Source organism: Vicia villosa, unplaced genomic scaffold (genome assembly GCF_029867415.1).
Source record: "Vicia villosa cultivar HV-30 ecotype Madison, WI unplaced genomic scaffold, Vvil1.0 ctg.001393F_1_1_2_unsc, whole genome shotgun sequence".
NCBI lineage: Eukaryota > Viridiplantae > Streptophyta > Magnoliopsida > Fabales > Fabaceae > Vicia > Vicia villosa.
The window spans coordinates 35,417-50,001 of NW_026705603.1; the positions used below are offsets into that span (position 1 = coordinate 35,417).

The window sequence follows — 14,585 nt, forward strand, 5'->3', positions numbered from 1 at the left end:
TGTTGTTACTGCTGTGGCATACGTATTCGACTGCTGTTCCGGCTTTAGTTTGGCAGTGCTGGTAGTCTGTAGATGCAGGCTTCTACTTATGTATGGAGACCTCTGAATCTTAATGGATTTAGGGATGTTTGTAAATCCATCTCAGTGGTAATGAGATTGAAAAATAGAAGTGTAGGATTGTCTTAATCTAGAAAAGGATGTGACTGGTTTTGTCTTTATACATGCAATGGTGTAACTAGTATTGCTGTCTTGGTTTTGATACAAGTTAGGTAAAGGGGGATATGGTTTTTTTTGTTTTGTTAGCCCTGTACTGGTGTAGCTAAAGCTACTGATATGGATCATGTTGTGAACTTTGGCATGGCTTATGCCCTGAAATAATATAGTTTTCTTTTGCTTTTCAAAAAAAAGTACATGTTTTTCATTCATTTGACACCAAAAAGACATAAATAAACTGCTCCAATTCTAAACACACTTATATCAAACTTAATCATTTCTTCACCGTTAATTCATCTCACAATAAAAGCTATTTTTCTTTTCATGCTTTTTCGCCGCGTAGCCACCACAGATATAGCAAACCCCTCCCTCCCCATTTGGTCACTCATTCTCATCCATCAAAACCACTTTTCCTTCTTTTCTTTTTTTTTCAATTAATAATAATAATGGGTAGACGAAAAGGAACTTCTGATTTCACTCTCTTCCAAAGGAATCGTCATTCATCTTCTCTTCCTTCGGGTACGTTTTTTCTTTATCTTCCTATTCTATGGGGTTTCAGGGTTTGAGTTTTATACTTTTTGCAGAAATGGATATATTTATATTAAGATATTTTCCAAATCTAATATGAGGGATGATAAATATATATAAGTAAATCTGAAAGTGACATTTTATTGCATTGTGAATCTATCTAGAAAAAATGAGTTGGAAAATGGTTTCTTTTTGTTTCTCTCAATATTTTATTTGTTTTTAGTTTGTACTTGATGGTGTGTGATTGATATGTTGCTAAACAATTGTGGTTTGTCCTTTTTATCAATATTGCAAAAGCTATTCGATGCCCTTCCAAGATGGAGCTCTTGTCAGACGAGGTTGGCTTTCTTTTCTCATTCCTCAAATACTCTTCCATTTCAGTGTATTTAGTTTTGCCCATTTATTTGGTAAAATTGATTCGGATTAAAATTGAGTTAAAGATAAAATAATTTATGTTTGAATACATTTATAAATGTATAAAAATAACTTGAACAATATATTTTAGTGTAAAAATCACGTTTATACTAAAATATTTCAAATATTAGGTGTATGTTTGGTTTCCATTTTGGAAGAGGTAAAATCAAATTTAGAGATGTGGATTGCTTTTTACGTGGTTTGGTTTATCATAAGTATAATTAATTACCATTTTCAGAATAGATCCTACTTGATGATAACGGACGCAGTCGCGTAAAGGCTTTTGCGATTTTGGTCGATACAGGTGTTGCAACACTAATTGCGGTCGTCATGGTGTAAATTAACCACAACTTGTTCTTTATCATAAAAACAGTGAATAACGATATCAGTATTGACATTTTTCGATATCATTTTGTCGCAGCTGTTTTTTCTGTAACTGGCCTTTTTTAAAACCTTGCGCCGAACCAATCACACCTACATATCCTAACTTCAAGTAAAATAAATTCTGGAAGAAAAAATCAATTATACTTTATAAAAAACTAACATGTCAAAATCAGTTATACATCTCTAGAATCAATTTTACTTCTTCTAAAAGTGGAACTAGGCATACAATGATTTGCTCTTTTAATTTCATCATTCAGCTTCATTTTCCTTACCTCACTAGTTATTGTTCATAAGGTCATACAAGAATAAACATATGCAATTACATTATGTACACATTCTTATTTTCAGAAGTAACATGAAAGTAGTTCACAAACAACATCCGTTACTTTGTTTTGATCTCATTGCACATGATTGATACTTAATAGGATTAACTTATGTGATTTGCCATCTCTTTTCCCTTCTTTCTAGAACCCTTTGTATTCCGGTGATCAAGGTGCACTCGCTCTGCCATCTGTATTAGATATAACAGATGGATCTATGAAGCTAATTAATACGCATCCTGCTATGATGCATCATCATCATTCTCAGAATCTTGGTCGTTCAATATTTTTGAAACGATCACGGTATTACTATGGTCATCAGTATTCTCGACGTAACTCTGCCAATCATGCCAATGCATCTTCTTCTTGCAGCAAGGGTTCTTCTTCTTCTTCTTCCTCATTTGATGACAGGCTCTCGTTCAAGTTGGCTCCACAACCGAACTCACAACCCAGACAACATACAGGTGCTCCTTTTGTGCTTGTTTTTGTGCGTTGAATTTTACTAGGAAAATTGCTTATTGATTAGTCAAGCTTTTCTTGTTTATTTTTTATTTATGTTAGAGTATCGAGAGAAGACATGTTCCAGGCCAGAGAGAATCCGATCAAGTTCCTTCTCAACGGATTCAGTATCACAGGACGTAGTGAAGATGGTTTGCATGATATGCGAGAAGCCACTGAGACAGAAATTTAATTTTATGGGGAATTCACTGTCTTGCAATGAACTTGCAGTTGTAGCAGTTTTAGTATGTGGTCATGTTTATCACGCGGATTGTCTCGAGCAAAGAACTAACCTCGAAGAACTACGCGATCCGTCATGTCCTATATGTACAGGTTTACTCTTGCAGGATCATGAATGTAAAGAACAAGAATAGTTTTCAAGTAGATGGATATTACAACTTCTTCTATGGACTATGTAGATGCTGACTATATCAGGATCTCTGCATTGTCCTTAGAATTTGTGAATATGTGGTATACTTTTAAAATTCATTAGGCTTATAGGGGATTGTAAATTTGTAATATTATTATGTAAAAACTGAGTGGTGATGCAGAAATTCTAGTAGCTGTAAATGTTTTAGAGTTTAAAGGATATAAAGTTGAAATAATTGGTTTGATCTGCAGTCTTCATGCATACTATGTTTCATAGATAATGCATATTGATTGATTGACCTATATATGCTACATGGTGTGCAATGTCTATGACATGTTTCTATTGCCATGGCTCCTTGGTACAAATGGTGTGTAATGAACGCTTCGACTTACATCCGAGAGCTGCACGCCATCACTAGTGCGATGAAGCGTTAGCGTCAATACTTATTGGTCACTGACTTTGTTATCCAAATGGATTGATAGAGTTTAAAGGAGTTGTTAATACAAGTTATACAAACATCAAAACAACATTATTTAGCCAAAATGTTGGGGGTATAACTATGAGATTCAATATAAGCCTGGTAGCACTAATGTTCTTGCAGACGCATTATCTATAGTTGTCACAAATAACTATCAGATCTGTTATGCCTTGTCTATCCCACACATATCCTTTTTAAATAACCTCAAGAACGAATTGGCCTCTGGTCCTGAATTTGTGTCCATGATTACTAGGTTACAGAGTAATATTTCTTCCTACCAAAGTATAAATTATAGGATGAGTTGTTGTTATATGATGATCGAATTTGGTCAAGTCACAAATCCAAATTCAAGTCCTTACTAATGCACGAATTCCATGACACGCAAACCGTCGGACATGGGGGTTTGGTGAAGATTATGAAGCAGATAAATCAGCCGCAGCAGCCAACTGACCTATTTCAGGGGTCAGAAATGGGACTGTTGATGAAATGTTTTTAGGTGAGATAAGTATTTTGTATCGTCTCCACAGGGATTAGTGTGATATTACTGTCGTTCCACAGTTAATACAATTTTAAGGAAAGATTCATAAAAGTTTTAATTGTGGAAAATATCAGTTTGTAAGAACATAAAAAAACGATAAATGCTTAGGAAATTAACGGTTAAAAGGACATGTCAGAATACGATTTCATTAACCTATTTCGTATGTATTAGACTAATCTAGCATGTGAACATCATTATTAATCGCTATAATCATATATCCTCATAAACACCGCTTATGCATAACAGGTGTTGCAGTTTTTATCGTATTGATTAATTGATAATCTCTCAAGCTATTAAGCAATACAATAATATTAAGACTTGATACAAGTGAATATCAAACTCCAAATCTATGTCTAGAATTTGGTCTTTGATAGATGATGATCTTAGGTCAAGACTTGAAAGATATTTCTCAATAATGATTCAAATCATAAACATAACAAAGATAACATCTATATTGATTCATAATTTAGTTCACATAACAAAGATCAAAAGAAATACATACGGTTACTGTTTATTACATCTAATCCGGACACAAGAAGTTTATCTACACATCTTCATGGTAGCTTGCTTTACAAGAAATAAAAAGAGATGAATAAGCATCCAAGTTGAATAATCGAAAATGGTTGCATATTCAGCTCCGATTAATCGATTTTGAGTTTTTGGTGAAGTTTTCTCTCACAACTAGTTTCTAGGGTAGAAATTAAATGAAGAACCCCAACAATTATGTTTTTGTCCTATTTATAGAGTTTTTGTTTTTCTGTTCTCGCCCGGTGAACTCTTCTTTTGGCCTAGCCTCTGCCAGCGCACAAGCATTAAACCCACCTTTTGGAAATATCCAGCCTCGCCTGGCGGCCAAAGTCTCGCCCAACGAGCTTCTTGCTAAAACCTACGCCAGATGACCATGTCACTTTTTGTCACTGGAACTTTTCTGTTTTGGCTCGCTGGACGCGCTCACTCCAAGCTAGCTCCTTGCTCTCCTGGGGAGCTTGCTGAATTTTTTCTGGTTTGCTTTGTGACTTATTCTTTGGTTTGTGTCTTTTTTTAATGGTTTGTTGCAAGGATTTCCTACACACTAACACACACATCAAAGACACAATACTAAATACACTTAAGGTCACACTCTACCAAACTTGGGGAATTCGTTGATCGATAATATTAAATGGAGCTTAAAAATGCCAAGTTTTCACGTGGAATTATAGTCATAATTGACATTTATCAACCGTCTCCAAAGCCGTCACAATAGTAGGAACTCGAACATCCGGGACAGAAACATAAGCAACAACAAGTGCCACTGATGTTGAGATAGACAAGCCAATAGTCAAGCCCTGGTCATTTGCAAGCTCCAAAACTTTTTGCAATTGACTCAACTAGTTCATGCTATCTGTAAAAGCACAAATCCTTTGGTTAAAAAAAAAGCGCTATGACCCCCATATTCACCAAAGAATTTTTGTCTCTCGCAGTGTTTCTCAAGCATTAAGGATAACATGGGTATCTATACGCATTATCTTCTACTGAAAGAAAATCACTTCACCAAGACCAAACCCCTCCCCATATCCAAGCCCTTGGTACCAAGTATGCAAATCCTCTTTCATTTTTACTTCCTCTGAAGATGGAGATGTTGACCTAGAATGATAAAAAATGATTGGCCAATAAAAATGAGACCTAAACCAATATTTCCAAAAACCGCTTTTGCAAGAGCGGACATCTTCCACCGAATCCGAAGACGAGCAGAAAGCCATATGTGCCTCTAAAGTGACGGGTTTCATCAATACAAAGTGCCCAAGAAAATTGCCACAATCATAAGCAAAAGAGCTAAACTAAGGTGCTTGGGGACGGAGAGAGATTAATCCTTGATCCAGAGCATCATCCAATGAAGTACGGGCCACATAGAAAAGGTCAAAGAAGATTCCTAACGAAGGCTTCCAAGAATTATACATGGCACAAATGTGGAATACCAATATGAAGGCTCGGGCTCCAGGATGAAGTTGTGAGGCGACAACCTTTAGGTGTTTCATCACGGCCACCTCAAAATCAGAGAAGGGTAGAAACATCCCTAACATGTTAAAGAGACACTCGTACAGGGGAAGTGAGAAAACCTCAAAAGAGCTACGCACCCTCTCATCTGAACCTACTGGAAGAATCGCCCAATTTGACGTATTACCTACAATGACGTCGGCCTGAGTTACGCCTTCAGTAGTGTTCAGGAAAGAAGGAGCCAACTATTTCGGCAGCCACCCAATGATGCCTACTTGCATTGCCATACTTTATCAACCGAATACCCTTATGGGCCAATACGTCAACTTTATGATGATCGTCAAGCTTGACCCAAAACACAATATCCTACCACCATTCACACTCCAAGTGACGGGCAATCTCTACATCGCTAGGATCATGACTAATTGACTCCCGATATGTTTGAACAAAGCAACCGACATGTTTCTTTCTTTGATGAGCAACCTCTATTTCGGCCTCGGTCAAGACATGAGGAGGCATCACTCTCTAGAAAAGATTTTTACCCCCACCAGATTCCACAGAGAACGAAGATTTTGAAGTATTCATGGGAAGAGTGTCATTCGATAGAGATTCTCCAAACAAATCCACCGTCTATGAACCATCACTCATTATAATGATTCCTGATCCAGAACCCCCACTGACAGAAGGGAAGGAATGCAACTCAAACCCCATTTGTCCTCTCGAAAATGAAGAAACACTACCCTCTGAGTCACTTTCAACTAGAATAAGGTTACCACTCATCGTAATAAAAATGCAATAAAAAATTGAGTAAAACTTAAGGAGAAGAGAAGGTACCTTGAAATAGAAAGGCAAAGGCTCTAAAATGAGAAAAGAAACTGAAAATTTGAAGCTTTGGCACTTCAAATTTATGAACGTGCGACGGAGGATACTTTGAGAAGTAAGTGGTCTTAATCGAGAGGGAAAAACTTGAAGGGACGAGGGAAACTTAATCCGTGGAAGAGCTAAAATGTTTTCCCATGTCTTCTTTATCTTTATATATGCAAAGGCAATCAAACAGATCAGATCGGAAGCAGGAATAAAGGACAAATCGACAGTCATATTTTATCTAGGGAAGATAACCGCACTCGAGTGTACTCAAGTACACAGAAAGCTGGGTCATGTCACCCTATACCTTTTTCAGGTCAGACGTCAAAGAAAAACGTCAATGACAAGACTGCATTCAATGTTCTCATTCACATCACTCTTTGGAAAAACCAAAGCGGCGCATGCCAACCGACGCTTGGATAAACTCCTATGAGGTCGTCCACTATTAGTGAGAGACTCCCCCAACATCAAACATGTCCGACGAGTCTTGGGGGCAACTGTTCTATGTCGGCTAAAACCTCCGGACCTACAGGTATGTGCCGACCAAATTCGAGACCCATTGGTCTAAGCCCACCAAAGACTCTATTCCACTACTCCTCGCCATTCAAAGGCCCAATGGCATGGGGCCATCTAACCTATTCCATCAGGCTCATGGTATAAATACATTCGTAAAGGGTTTTAAGGTACTCAATCTCTAACCTCCACTTTCAATATTACCTATCTAGAACCCTAACTGACTTGGACGTTGGAGTGCTAACCATGCAGGTAACCCCTAGATCCACCGTATCAGAGATAGCAAGATCGTATCAACATTGATACCTCTGGTTAAAGAAGCAACGTGATCGCAACCTTCGATCCATAATATCACATCCGCGAAGGGCATCGGAAGCTCCGTTCTGCCGTAGTTTTCTACCAATTTCATTTTTTGTTCCGCACCGAAACATATTTATTTTGAAAGTTTTTTTAATCATTTTATATAGATAAGGAGATCCCTCTACTGTAATAATGTGTGGACACCACTGGTGCGTTCTTAACTACACATAAATTTGATACACGAAAAAATATAATAATATGGGTTAAGGAGGTTAGAATCATATAATGATTGTTATCATTACACAATCTAATACTAAAATATGAAAAGAAAAGGGAAGTAGAGTTGTGATAGAGGACAAGTACAAGAAAGTCAATAGTAGATCACAAAATGTTACTAAAAATAAGATTGTTCATTCAAAATCATCATATCTATACCATTTAAAAATGATTTAAGATGAAAAATTAATGTAAAATGTAGACATCATAAATTGAAAGATCATGCATATGCGAGAGTGTCTAAGTCCATTAAATTTTTTTTATAATTTTTTTTGACAAAAAAGTGACTTTGTAATTGTTCCGTCTTCTTTAAGTTTTATCCTTGTCCCCCATAATGTATAGTTTCTTTTACTATTTTTAATAATAATCTATTTTAAAGTATCGTTTTTGGTGGTGGAGTTAAGTAAAGACATATCTCCTCACCATGTCCGGCTCGTCATATAATTATTTAAAAAAACAAATAACATGCATCTCTTTATTAAAAAATTGGAAATAACATAGAGCAAACTCTTCAAAAGGTTTTTCTTTCATTGCAATATTCAATAATAATCATTGATCAACACTTAAACTATTTATACAAATATAGTCATACAACAACTTAAACTAACTAACTAACCAACCAACTAACTAACTTTTATAACAACTCTTAACCGCTCTAACTACTTTAACTAACTATTATTCTACATCCTAATACATTCTTTTTTCTCTGATAAAGAAATTTACTAGAAAATCACTTTCATTATTCCATATTCTCCATATAAGGATACTTCGTGTATTGTTACTAGCAAGATTGCTTATTGATTATTCAAGCTTTTCTTGTTTACTTCCGATTTATTTTAAAGTACAGAGAGAAGAGATTTTCTAGGGCAGAGAGAATCCGATCAAATTCTTTCACAATGGGTTCACGATCACGGGATGCGGCGAAGATGGTTTGCAAGATATGTGAGATTCCACTGAAACCGGAAGGTTGCAATGAAGTTTCAGATCTAGCAGTTTTAGCATGTGGTCATATTTATCATGTTGATTGTCTGGAGCAAAGAACTAGCGTCGAAGAACTATATGATCCATCATGCCCTGTGTGTACAGGTACTCTGGCAGAATCATCAAGTTCAAGATCAAGGTAAAGAACAAGAATATGTCATTTTTGCTGCAAATGGTGGACTGTGTATGTAGCTAGGATGAAGATCTGCATTGTTCTTAGGGAGTTTGTGGATTAGGGAGAGTTTGTGTACGTAATATTCTTTAATATACTTCTTTTAAAATTCATTAGGCTTATTAGGGCATTGTAATATTATCATGTAATATCAACTGAGTGGTGTTGAAATAATTGTTTGATCTGCACTCTTCATGCAATCTATATTTCTTATTTCAGATATTAATGCATATTGGTTGATTGACATGTACCTATGTTGCACCGACACCTCTGAAAACAGGCGTGTCCGTGTCCGTGTCGGTATCTGACACTTCCACCGACACTTGTGATTACGTTTAATTTATTCATTTTTTCAAATTTTTATCGGTGTCGCCGTGTCCGTGTCGGGGTCAAATTTGGGGTGTCCGTGCTTCATAGACATGTACTTATAGGCATATCAGAAATTATTAGAAATAATGTATACCAAAGTCTTTGGATATGTAGAAGTATCATATCTAGGAGGTGCACTTGTTATATAATGCTATAGTTCTTCAAATGATAATGCATTCCATGCATAAATCTGAAAAGAAAAATGGTGATGTTATAAAATAGACTTAGAAAAGACCTATGAGCATGGTAGGGTTTGTTTGAAGTTTTGCGTGGAAAAGTTGTCTCTTGCTATATCTAGTGATATGATTAATAACTCATGGAAGCTTATTCAAGTGTCTAGAGAGAACTTAATAACACCTATGCAGAACTAACGGCTTTTTATCAATGATGAATTTAGCAATGAATAATGATTGCACTTATCTCTGTTGTTATTCAGACTCCAATCACCCTCACTATTCCACTTTACTTTGGTTTTTTCTTGCTAGAAAAGAATTCCATGTGAAGGGATTTGTTAAGCTCATATTTAGCTTCCTTTTCTTTTTGCAACATATCATCTATGTTCCCTTTTAATTGGATTTTAGCCTACACATCACCAAGTTTAATTTGCAGAAGCTTGATTTAAATGAAAATGGTATTGCCAAACACAGATTCGTCCCAACTCTTTAGATGGTCTTTGAGTAACTTTAGTTTCTAAGAGAAAATGTACATATTGCAACCAAATAATAGTATGGTTCCAATATATCTGTGATATTAATGAGGTTGGGGTGCTCATACCACATCTTCATGAACTTGAGTCGAGAAGCCACGCAAACTTCCTCGTATTTGAAGTAAAAAAATAGGGGTAAATTGAAGTACTTACGTAGGTGTTGTCAGATCATGCACTAATATTGCTTTTTTTTCGTGCTTGTTTGGCAATTATTCTAATGTGTTAAGATACATTATGATGGAATTATTCATCAGTCTCAATGTCATCCTGTTTGTTTGTTAGCCTTTCATTTCTTGATTGATAAATTCAACCTCTACATCTTGTTTCTGGTCCTATCAGTCAAGTCCATACCATTACAATTAGGTGAATTCTTATCTACTTTGCAACATCCAGGATTCGAACCCAAAAACACATGGATAGAAACCAAATGCCCAACCACAAGACCAACTCCTTTTATTTGTAATAATTTTGCTCAAGAAAAAATAATTAGAACAAAAATTGAAAATAGAACAAATCCCTAATCTTCCTTCCATCTTCTTCTCCAAATTGAAACACGTTTCTCTAATCCTCCAAGTTCCAATTTTGATAACAGATAAAATCAACATTGTGACACTGAAATCCTCCAACCCGAAATCAATTCAGTCGTAATTATACTACGACTACGAAATCGATTCCGCCGTAATTTAAAAACAATTTAGAATTTTAATAAAAAAAAGTGAGAGTAATTCTGTCAATATAACAAAAACATAATTTATCATAACTCCTCTTCCTCCCCTCCCCTCCAAATCCGAGGAATTGGAGGGAACGAAAAATTGTTTTAGGAGGGAATCTGATTACCTCCAATCCCCTCCCCTCCTCTCATAAAAAATTGAACCAAACATATTTAACTTAAAATATTCTCTCCCCTCCCCTCCAAAACCCCCAACCAAACAGACCATAAATCTCAGTATATTAGATTGTCAGGAAATGAATGTTAATTTGGATTTTCATATTCATGAAGAAGATCAGTTTATTATATTAAAGGAGAATCAATCATTTCTCACTAGAACGATAAAAGTTCTGCGCGATCTTGTAGCAGAGCTAATGCCACCACCGGGAATTGCTACAGTGAAAATTTGAAAACCCCATTTTTAGAGATAAAAATTGAATCTTTTTCTTGTGGGTGTGAGGGATTCGAATTGAATTGGGGTTTGAGAAAATTGTGAAAAGATTGTTGAAAAGCCGAAGAAAATTGTTATAATTCGCCACTTACAGTCTAATGGAAGAAAAACTGAAGAAAATTGTTCTCTTGTTGTTACTGTACAAAAGCAATTATGAGAGAGATGAAGCCTCAAGGAGCACCCGCTCTATCATCAGGCCTTTTAACATATGGTTTCCACCATGTTGAACTATTTTCGAGTCTTCAAGAGATTGATAGCTTGGAAGTTATTGGGGGAAGTCTTCATGGAAGGGGAGTTGAGCACTAGCATACTTCCTCACATCAAACGTTGCATCATTTTGCGGGAAAGAAGAAAATTGATTGGGCGGTTCAAACTGAATCGTTGAACTCGTGTGTTCGCCCTTTTCATTCGTTTTAAGGTTTACAGTGACCATGTTCTTCTAATTGAGATCCGGGAGGGGACTTATGTAGGTACTCATTAATTTATCTATAATCCCCCTGATCTAACTCAATCATTTTTCGGGAGCTCATGATTTCAAACTCATTTAGAAAGTGAACCACCTATCTCTCAATGAGAGTAAGATAATCGAAGATGAATCCAATAATCGCCACTAGGTCTTTTGTCTAAGATAAAGGAAAAAGAGGGGTGTCATCCTCCCCATTTATGACTATGGAGGCCCATCTGGCCCCCTTACTCTCACAAACCTATTTTTCCCATTCTTATAGTGGTTGGAGTGAAGCTTGAATAGTATCCTCCCAAATACGGAACCAAGAGTCAAACAACCTCCTTTTGATATGGTCTTCGTGCCATAGAAGGAAACCGATATCCCTATGGTCGGATAGGAATCCGATCTCTAGCATATTATCTTGAAGGCCCTAATGAAGCTTCAACCATTCAGCGAGATATGGGAGGGAGCAAAGTTTGGAATCACCAAAACCTCTACTTCAAACAAGGTAAAGGGAACTAGAGCCTTTAAATATTTAATAACGGGAAGGTGTAGATAGAAAAAGGGATTGGGCGAGTCAAGGGATCTACCGTGTTGACCAACTCCTCCTTAAAACATACTTTTAGAATGGCGCCGCCCTCGTGGCCAATGCTACAGAGCCTGATATGTCTCTGAAAAGATGACATCTTTTCCTCACAAGTATAATAGGTCCCGAATTCCTCGACACTCGAGCCAAACTTCCATTGCCCATTTACTCAATAAACATAAGAGATGACGTGTCCTTGTAGCAACTGATTAAAGCTCGGTCTAGGAAGGATAACTACTTGCACTGGATAAGGGAGACTCAATCCCATCTAGACCATATTTTCTTGTCATGGAGTTAGGACAAACCACTCTCTTTCTCTCTCTAATCCAGATCCAAGATAAATAACTCAGCCTGAGGGTTGACAAAAAATCTCTCTCCCAAAAATCCATACACAAAGTTTCTCACCACTTTGCGTGAGGTAGCCCTAGCATCGTCAAAAACTCTAAACACCCAGACAATCCTACAAACACAAGGCAACTTCATTCTACTTTTTAACAAGTACAATATTTAAAATGGTTTACATATTTGTTATTACATTAAATTTTATTAAATAAAAACTAATTTAATAATAATATATAAAAGAAATAATAATTAAAATATTTTTCTTTTATGTTATTTTACATTGATCAACTACTATAATCAATAGCTAGTAGAAGACCCGTGCATCCAGGGTAAATTTATATCTTAATGTCTATCGTATTGTACAAACGTAAACAAAAGTCTTAAAAATTCATAATGTAGCATATTGTATAAAATAGAAATAGAGTTGAGACCAATATACCGTTAATTTGATTTACATGGTTATATAAAACAACCAAAAGGAAAATAGAACTGAAATGACAAATAATTGTCTTCAAAATTAGTTCACAAAAAGTATAGTCCGAAATTCACCTTGTATCCTGAAAAGTATAGAAAAACAATAATAAGAATATATTTAATATCTACAAAGTTGCATAGAGTGTTAATATATTTAAAGAAAGTCTCATATGAAAATTAGAAATTAAATTATTGAACATGAGCATATACCTTAGGAATATAGTTAGCAATTTTGAAATGAAACATCATCTTAGGTAGTCACCTTTAAATGTAGGACCTTTCTTCCCTTGTATAATAAAAATCATGCAAGTCCATATTAAAAATGAGTACTATATATGAAAGTAAAAAATGTAAAAACGATATAATTGGGAATGATAATACCTATACAACATTGTGGAAAACCTCTTTGAAAACCACATTTGTTGTTACTTGCAATGGCAATTTGTCTTTATCATGAATTAAAATTTTCAAGCCTCCTTTGCTTTTGACTCTTGACATTGCAACATAAAGTTGTCCATGCTGAAGACGTCTTTTGGCAAATATAAACCCACATAGTCTAATGATTGACCTTGATATTTATTTATTGTCATTGCAAATGACACAATGATGGGGAATTATCTTCTAATAAGTTTGAATGGCCAAGGGGATTGCGAAGGAGACAAAGACATTCTAGGTACGTAAATAGTGTTTCCTACATGTGTACCTGAAATAATCTTAGCCTCAATCACATGATTTTCTAGCCTTGTTACCGTCAATCTTGTACCATTGCAAAGTCCTTCTGATTGATCCAAATTCCTTATCAACATAATGGTTTTGCCAATCTTCAATTTTAAGCAATGATTAGGCAAACTAGACGTTTTCAAACAGCTTAAAAATTCTGGAGTCAAATGCTCAAAAGCCTCATTCTCATTTGCTTCTGATCTGTCAATAATATCACTACTTAGAAACTCCTTCTCATCACCTATGAAAAGAATTTATCTTTAATAAATATTAGTAGTCAATGAAAAAATTTATAAGTAAATAATGTATAAAGTTTAGTAACCTGGAAGAAGATTTGTAATATAATCGTTAATTTCATCGACGATCTCTATAGTTGAAGCTAGGATTGCTCGACTTTGGAGGAATTCTGGATTTGTGAAGTTTTCAAGTAGGTTTGGATAAGTACTTGTTACAATTTTCTCAATTGGATCCACAAAATCCTTTAATAGAAATTCTGGTGGAATAGTTATTTCAGCATAACCATCATTTGGTTCTAAAATTTTCCCATCTCCCCCATCTAAAATCCATTTAGAAAAACTCTCAATCTTTGCAACATTGTTTGAATGTGAATCTGACACCAACCGCATGTTTTTGTGAGTGTTAAAACCTTGCAATATTCTCAAATATATGACGCATTTATTGTAGAATGAACAATATCAGAACAGGTACCTCTAGACACAACAAGTAGAATTTGTCTGAAATCACCACCAAATACAACAATTTTGCCTCCAAATATTTGCTCACAAGGCTTTTCTGCAGTACCCATAATATCTTTCAAGGACTTGTCAAGGGCCTCAAAACAACACTTGTTAGCCATTGGGGCCTCATCCCAAATAATCAACTTAGTTAATTTCAACAAACCGGCAAGGTCATCTTTCTTCTCAATGTTGCAAGTCGATGTTTCAATGCATGGGACAGGAA

General features: G+C 35.7%; 2 protein-coding genes across 2 annotated transcripts; one reads left to right on the plus strand and one right to left on the minus strand.

Moving 5' to 3' along the window:
• Positions 1–425: 425 nt before the first annotated feature.
• On the plus strand, positions 426–2,971 carry LOC131634944 (uncharacterized). The gene is made up of 4 exons (XM_058905572.1): positions 426–732; positions 1,039–1,079; positions 2,008–2,323; positions 2,421–2,971. Exons 1-4 carry the CDS (start codon positions 660–662, stop codon positions 2,729–2,731), a joined length of 741 nt encoding a protein of 246 aa, XP_058761555.1. The 5' UTR covers positions 426–659; the 3' UTR covers positions 2,732–2,971.
• Positions 2,972–12,953: 9,982 nt separating this feature from the next.
• LOC131634946 (uncharacterized) lies at positions 12,954–14,481 on the minus strand. Its single transcript, XM_058905574.1, has 4 exons — positions 14,334–14,481; positions 13,948–14,235; positions 13,609–13,866; positions 12,954–12,988 (listed from the first exon to the last, which is right to left on the minus strand). The coding sequence occupies exons 1-4, from the start codon at positions 14,479–14,481 to the stop codon at positions 12,954–12,956; spliced, it is 729 nt and encodes a 242-aa protein (XP_058761557.1).
• Between the last annotated feature and the right edge of the window lie 104 nt (positions 14,482–14,585).